This window comes from Panicum hallii, chromosome 8 (assembly GCF_002211085.1).
Source record: "Panicum hallii strain FIL2 chromosome 8, PHallii_v3.1, whole genome shotgun sequence".
NCBI classification, from domain to species: domain Eukaryota; kingdom Viridiplantae; phylum Streptophyta; class Magnoliopsida; order Poales; family Poaceae; genus Panicum; species Panicum hallii.
The window spans coordinates 32,773,508-32,781,522 of record NC_038049.1 but is presented as its reverse complement, the minus strand read 5'-3'; the positions used below and the strand labels follow the sequence as shown (position 1 = coordinate 32,781,522).

The 8,015-nt window shown below is 50.8% G+C and overlaps 1 protein-coding gene across 1 annotated transcript; it reads right to left on the bottom strand.

Moving 5' to 3' along the window:
- Positions 1 to 5,680: 5,680 nt before the first annotated feature.
- On the bottom strand, positions 5,681 to 7,201 carry LOC112902694 (probable methyltransferase At1g27930). Its single transcript, XM_025971864.1, has one exon. It carries the CDS (start codon positions 6,926 to 6,928, stop codon positions 6,041 to 6,043), a length of 888 nt encoding a protein of 295 aa, XP_025827649.1. The 5' UTR covers positions 6,929 to 7,201; the 3' UTR covers positions 5,681 to 6,040.
- Positions 7,202 to 8,015: the final 814 nt, after the last annotated feature.

Below are 8,015 nucleotides of genomic sequence, written 5' to 3'. Positions count from 1 at the left end.
AGATCGGCTTCGAATTGAGCCTTAATCTCATCATATCTCTACTTATGTTCAGCAGACAGCTCCTCGTAGGTGATCGGTTCATCCCTCGCCATCCCGTCAACAGCAGTCGATGGAGTCAAAGAAGATGACAAAGTCGATGAAGATGATGAAGATGGCAACGATGGTCCCACCAGGCGTGCCAGAATGTGTTGTCGGTCAAAACCTGCCGGCGAGCAGCGACAGGCAACATGAGGAGCCGGGAGGCTCCCGGGACTGCTGGTGGGCCCCGGTCCCTTGGTCAACGGCCCGAGATCCGGCACACGTCCTAGCTTTGGAGTCGCTAGGCGTGCCACCTGACCTTGTACCTGATCAGGAAGGTGTTATATGTTAGTTTTCTGCATACACAGACACGTATAAACATTAGTCCGAGCCATGGTCGGCTCATCGGAAGCTTCCCAGTATCGGCTGTAAAGAGCCGATTGTGTTCAATACCGGATCGGACCTATAAATGAAGCATACACGTTCAATGATAATATAAACCTTACTCCATAAACCTTAAGCTAATCCAATCTACGATGGTTAAAGCTTTCACTGCATAATCGGAACATTCTACACATGATTGAGCCTAACAAATACAAAAGATAACAAAACAACAACCTAAATAGAGGCCTAAGAACCAACCAAAAAGCCAATTCCTGGAACAATCCCTTTTTAAGCTATTACAAGATACCAAGCTTACTGCCGGAACTTTCAACCCATTTGCAGGGCCTAAACATGCAGATATTAAACTAAATCTTTGATAAACAGAGACTAACCATAACAGATTGGATCTACTAAACCAAAACAGAGCAAGATGCTGCCTTCACACTCGAGTTCGGGCACAATGACATCTGAACGTTTATAGGTAACAAACGATGCACGATTAAAGCATGGAAAGACTGATGTTACTCTATACATGTTAAGATAACTAGTGCTACTCGCCATCAACAATGCTTCAGAATGAGAAACACAAAAAGGTGGATAAGCAGGGACGATGCTGCCCGGATCACGCAGGGCGTGATCGGGGCTGCACGGCACTTACCCAAGAAACCCTAGAACAGGGGAGGCGATGCACCGAGAGTTGTTGATGAATGATTCATTCTTTATTGTTTACCCAGGATACATATTTATAGTTCGTAGACTTTTCTTTCCTAACTAAACACAACACAAATCTTAACTATCTCTATCTAAACTGTTTAAACATACATACCTATCTAGATACATGGCCATCTGGGCCCAAAACACCTGCATAGGGTTCGATTCGCAAGCCCATTATAACTATCCTTCAAACCTATTTTGCTCCACGGCCCACTTTCTAGCCTGCCTAAATTATGGAGATAACAGCAGCAGGACTGGGCCCTTCTCCTTGGGCTGGGGACCCTCCGGACCCTAGGTCTTCTAGCTCTTTCCTAGGTCAGGACCCGGCCGGACCCCCCAAAGCAGGGTCGGTTGTCTCATCGGTGGAGGTCGGACCTCCACTTTTTATAGGGGGACCACGGGGGCCCCCTGTATGAGTTGTTCGGACCTCTCTGCGACCAGCACCATGCTAATCACCTTAGTCGTTGCTGCAAGATACAGAAACAGCATCTCCCACGGCTCCGGAGCTACTAGTATTGGCAGGGAGGTGAGATACTGCTTCATTTCCTAGAAGGCTTGCTCTGCCTCCTCAGTCCATATGAATGGACCCGACCCCCTTATCAACTTGAAGAAGGGGAGAGCCCTCTCCGCCAGCCTCGAGATGAAGCGGCTAAGGGCTGCAAGCGACCCCGTTAATCTCTGCACGTCCTTATGCCGTGCAGGGGGGCCTCATCGCTTCGATTGCCCGGATTTTGTCCAGGTTTTTCTTGATCCCCCGGTGTGACACCAGGAATCCGAGAAGCTTCCCCGCCGAAATGCCAAAGACATATTTCTCGGGGTTGAGCTTAGTGGATGTTGCACGCAGTTTGTCAAAGACTTGAACTAAATTTTCTAGAAGGGAATTCAATTATCTATTCTTGACTATGATGTCATCGACATAAACCTCAACTATGTCTCTAACCAAATCACCTAATATAATGTTCATTGCACGGACAAAGGTGGGCAAGGCATTAAGCAGTCCATATGGCATTACAACATAGCAATAAAGACCATCCACTGTTACAAAAGCTGTATGCTTCCTATCTGCCTTAGCCATTTTGATTTGATGAAAACCAGAATAGGATCTATGAAGGACAGCAAGTCACACCCGGAGGTGGAATCTACGATTTGATCTATACGTGGAAGTGGATAGGGGTCTTTTGGACATGTCTTATTGAGGTTGGTGTAGTCGATGCACATCCGAAGCTTCCCGTTGGCCTTCGGGACGACGACCGAATTGGCCAACCACTCAGGGTGGTGGACCTCTTCGATGAAGCCAGCTTGCAGTAGCTTGCGGACCTCTTCATGTGGACTGCTTCCGTGGCTTTTGTCGCTCGATGGAGTTCTACCACTTGATGGACTACTTCCGTGGCTTTTGTCACACCGGCCTGGCGTTAGGGTGGATCTTCAGATGGTGCTCAATCACCTCCCTGGGGATCCCGGGCATCTGTGATGGCTCCCAGGCAAACACGTCGAGATTTGCCCGGAGGAAGGCGATGAGCGCACTTTCCTATTTCTCTCCCAGGTTCCCCCAGATGCGGGTGGTCTGGGAGGGCTCCGCTCCAACCTGGATGGTCTTCACGGGGACATCGTCCGTATCAGACGGACGAACTTTGGGTGCCCAGGCTGGTGCCTTAGCGTGTGAGGATGAGGGGTCGGACCCCTCTGCGCCGGCAGCCGGGGCGAGACCCGCTGCCAGTGCATGCAGCTTCTCTACTGTCGCCACGGCAGCGGTTCGGTCATCATGCACGGTGAGGACTCCTGCAGGGGACAGCATCTTGAGGACTAAATACCCATAATGGGCAACGGCCATGAATCGGTACAGAGCCGGCCTGCCAAAGATGGAGTTGAATGGGAGGTTAACCTCCGTAACATCGAACCGTACATTCTCTGTGTGGAAGTTTTCCTCCATCCCGAATGTAACCGGTAGGGAGATGGTCCCTACCGGGTAGACGAGATGTGGGCCCCGCCACCGAAGCCACCGCGCCGCTTCCCTCTCCGCGGCCGCAACCCTTCCCACCCCTATCTGGCGCGCCAAATGTCGGAGGATTTCTCCAGCCGGGTGGCGGAGTGCACCCGCCTAATCCTAGTCTAGGATGAGTTTGGGGCAAGTCAAGTAATGCTTGATCTAAAGGCGAATGATCACAAGAAGCACACAAGGGTTTGGAGTGGTTCAGGCCGCCGGAGCGTAAAACCCTACGTCCACTGTGTGATGTATTGCTTGTTCTGGTGAGGAACGACTAATCCTGTGTGAGTGTCAACTTCCTTGTGGGTGTGAACTCTCTTGAGTGTCTGTGAAATTTGTGGTGTTTGTGTCCAAGTTTGAGACTTGGTGAGCTTGAGGAACCTTGTGAGTTTGTGGAACTTGTGTTCTAACATGTGCGTTCTCCCTTTTATAGGCCTAAGGGGAGCGTGTACACTGAGCGGGGTCCCGACAGGTGGATCCGGCGACATATTAAATAACGTACACATTGGAGCCTTTAGTGCCTCAGACCCTAAGATCTTCCTCATCAGCCTCCATGCGTATCCTCCATCTGGATATGGTCTTGTGCCGTCCTGTTAGCATAGAGTCTGCTGCCGCTGACATGCATAGAGGGGGTCATGCTGTCGTTGTAGAGTCAACTCCTGCTAACAGGCGAAGGGGCTACACTGACCTGCCGTGCTGTAGCCTTTCCGCACTGTAGCTGTGCACGTCGTGGCCTTCCTATAATAGGTCATGATGACTCCTTGCTCACACGCCCGGCGCTGTGATGTGACCATTCGTCCCTCGCCCACACATGCGACGCGGTGATATGACGCGTCGCCTTGGTAACTGGCGGGCATACCATGATTTCAGCCATACCTGCCCGCCATGTCAGAGGGCAGCTCATGCCCTGTCTCGGGCACGCTCACCCCAACCACCCGCATTAAATGCGGTAGTTGGGTTAGCTTCTCGCAGAAGACTGGAACCCTCCGGACATGTAGCAGTACTGGTTTAGCGGCTGCTTCCACAGGGGCACGTGGCGGCACCGGACCTCCTCCCCGGAGGGATGGGAGGTCCGGGCCCCCTGGCTGGCCCAGGCACTCAGGCCCCCCTGGGGGTCTGGCTTCCACACGCGGGAGCCCGTGTAGCCGTTTCCTGAGCACCTTGTCCTTGCGGGCACGTGGAGGCGCCGGACCTGCTAGTACGTGGGGGGAGGTCCGAAGACCGTGCCCCCATCTATCAGGCCCGGGCCGTGCGCCCTGTTGGCCAGAAGCTTAGCACGTGGTTACGGATAACCTCGCGCCCCTTGGGCAGGACACACTAGTAGGAGGTACCCCTGTCTGTATGTACCGACAGTGTGGATTCTATACTTAGCTCAAACAAGCACGTGAAGGAGCGTATAGTAATACTATAAAATACTACGTAATTTCGAATATGAAAATATAACTGAAAAAATGAATGGAAAGGAACACAGAAAAAAAGAACCTTTAGTCCCGGGTCCCTACCTCTTTAGTCCCGGTGGTGTTACCAATCGAAACTATAGGGTTTCTTTAGTCCCAGTTGCCAGATCCGAGACTAAAGGGCTTTTTTAGTCCCGGTTGCCAGACCCGGGACTAAAGGCCCGGGCCCGATCCTTTAGTCCCGATTTGGCGGTCCTGATTGGAAAATTAGGACAACAGAGGTTTCCCAACCGGTACTAGTGAGACTTTCTGTGCTAGTGTGGTGATCTCCCTAAGAATACGATCTAGTAATCTAGGTGTAGTTGTAAGTCTTTTCGTGTGGTGTGAGTGTGTTCATGCATGGGCAGATTTCTAAAGGTGTACCAAAATTATATTTGAGAGACTAAAAAATATTGTACACAGTATGGAAGAGAGGAAAAACTCATAGAGAAGAAAAATCGCTATATGGTCAAGCAACTTCCTATATATAAGTTTTTTTCTTAAAATCACGCAAGTTAAATTTTAGCAATACATCATGATGAACACACTTTTGTTCTATCTTGTCAAATATTCCTTTTTGTCTCAAGATATAAGTTGGTTTAGTTCTATTGTAAGTTAAAGTTCTCTAATTTTGACCAAATTTATCAAAAATGCATCAAAGTCTACAACATCCAATCTGTATTTTTTTTAAAAAAAATCTGCCATAAAATTTCTTTTAGTGCATTTATTTTATATTGTAGATATTAATATATTTTTAATCAAACTTGTTCAAAATTAAGGAAGATTGATTTAGAGCAAAATTAAAACTGATTAATATTTTAGAATGAAGGGAGTTCCTTTTTACCAATCCAGAAAATCAAGATCTTATGGAATTAGACTCATTATAAAGATTGTCTGCTAACTTATTTTCAACATTAAAACGATAGTCTATGCAATATTGTATGGAGTACTATAGTAGCTGTGCTACCTTTTTTTTTGAACGAACATAGCTGTGCTACATTCTGAAAGGCGCGACACAATGACTGATTGACTGTTGCTTCCTTCTGATGCAGAATTAGCTAATCTAGGTCTGTGCCCATTGATAAGATAAAAAAAACGAAAGAAATTATTTAAATTCAACCAAATGGAGCACCAGTTTTCGATATTATTTAAATTCAACCAAATGGAGCACCAGTTTTCGATAAGTTCTTGATTCTCTGGATGATTCCTAGCTAAGCATTCGATTCTACGACACATTTGGGCAGTTTACCTATTGTTCTATCAACAGCTGAATCTCCTTTGCTAGTATACTGTAACAAAAACAGCTCAGATGCTGAATCTTCTTGGCATTAACACCACCTGCCACAATCTCCGAGCATTGAACCTGCACAGGATCTGCTCGTCGCCTCCGGTGATGCCGCCGCATGGAACTCGGTGACACGGTGTCGGCAGTGCCCCTGTTGGGTACGAAGCTCAACTCCGGTGACCTTGGATTTTTTGGTCCGGTCGGGTTCGTCCGGCGGCTCTACAAGATCTGGACAGGGCCGGTGTTGCAGAACGCGTCCGGCGGGCTGCTGGCGCCGACGCGGAAGTGCCAGAGGCGGCCCTTGGCGGCGACGAGGTTATCCTCGCAGAGGTACTCCCACGCGTACCACCGCTCGACGGTCCGGTCCACGTCGTGCACCGCCACGTCCACCATGTCGTCGCCCCCCGCCGCCGCCGCGGATGTGCGCGCCAGCGCCGCTGCGGTGTAGATGGTGCCCATCCGCCCGGGCTCCCCCGCCGCCGCGCCGCTGGGCCCATCGACGACGACCACGTCCCACCGCGCGTCGAGCACCTCGCGGGGCAGCGAGGTGAGCGCCAGCGGGCACCCGGACTTGCGCACCGTCCCCGTGGGACGCCGGCACGCGGGGCTCCCCCGCGCGCGCCGCAGCAGCGGCCACGCCTCCGCCGCCGCGTCGCGGTACCTCGCCCGGTGGACGGCCACGGAGCCGGCCCGGGCGGCGCCGCCGCCGCCGAGCACGCGGCGCGCGGCGTCCGCGTCCTCGGCGCTGTCGGTGACGAACGCCGTGGCGGCGGCGGCCCCGGAGCCGGCGTCGGCGCCGGAGTTGAGCCTGGCAAGCGCGAGAAGCTGCGGGGAGAGGCCGAAGACCAGCAGCCTGCACGGCGCGCGCGCGGTGACGAGGGAGCGGAGCAGCGCGAGCTCCTTGGCGGCGAGCGCGCTCCTGGCCGTCCCGTTGCCGCCCCCGCCGGCGTCCCACGCCGGGCTGCGGGGGGAGGAGGCCCCGGACGAGGAGCTGGTGAGGAGCAGCAGCTTGATGAAGGAGAGGGTGGAGAAGATGACGATGATGATGGTCAGCAGCTGCTTCGGCGGCAGCATCCTGCTCCCCACACCGCCGCCGCCGGTGTGCATCTGGTGGCTTCTTGGCTCTGCTCTTCCCCCTTGGTTTCCTCGATTCCTCTGCTGGGTGCTGTGCTCTACCGATTTCTTGATCTAGTGTTCCTCCCCGTTGCCTGCTGATTCCTTCTGCTCTCGGATGCCAGATCTCCTCCTCCTCCGCTGGGGATCTTGTCCTTGGTTCTTGGTCGGGGTTGCTCTGCTGTCGGCCGGGCCTTGTCTGTCCTCTGCTAGCGTGGAGGTGTTGACTTCTCCACGGCTGCTGTTTGCTGATGTTTCGGTGTCACCTTTCTGAGGCTGGTGAGGTGGTAGCCTCTGAGTTCAGCCACTACACTTTCTTTTTCCTGATTCTGCTTCGATTTCTTTTCTTTTTTTTTTGTTCTAGACATTTTGCTTGGCTTTCAAGATAGAATTTTCGTTTTTGAGGAGAGATTTTTCATTCGCATTTCTCTTCGTATGCCTAAAAAACGGCGTGAACAGGACCGGACTGAGTTAGGCTCTCGATTTTTTATCTAACGAACCAAGATGTTGGTTCACGTGAAAATCAGCATCTCCCTTTCCTAAATGATGAGGAGAACCGCCGGTAGGCTGGACGGATCTGCCAAGTTGGTGGTTTGGTGTGCGTGGCCAAACTGCATTGACCTGCCACCAGCTTTTGTTCACATGTTCTTGCTTTTCCCAGGAACGACTTGCCCAACATCATACATTTTTTTTCTAACAAAACTGGTATGAAGATCTGCCATTCGTTGAAGTGAGGGAATGAATACTCGAACCAGTTGCCAGTTTCTGCCAAACCCTTGGGGTTTAGCATTCCAATATTTTTTTAGGTGCATATCGAAGTGAAAAATGTTAGCCTGGTGATATATTTTACTTTTCTACATCAAGTGTCGTGTCAGAACTCGGAAGTAATCTGTGAGAATGTAATCTACAGTTGATCGTGTTATAGTTGTGGTGGAATAACTATCGAGAAGTTATTCCTTGGATTTGAGACTATGTGGCGCATATTGTTTTGTTAGGAATATATCATTATGTGCTACAAAGCTATAATAGAAAATAAGTATATTTCAAAATAAAACTAATTATATTAGCTTGTGTCATAAAT

Bases quoted from the DNA above. Each gene is read 5' to 3' on its own strand.
- LOC112902694 (XM_025971864.1), bottom strand. From the start codon at position 6,928: ATGCACACCGGCGGCGGCGGTGTGGGGAGCAGGATGCTGCCGCCGAAG.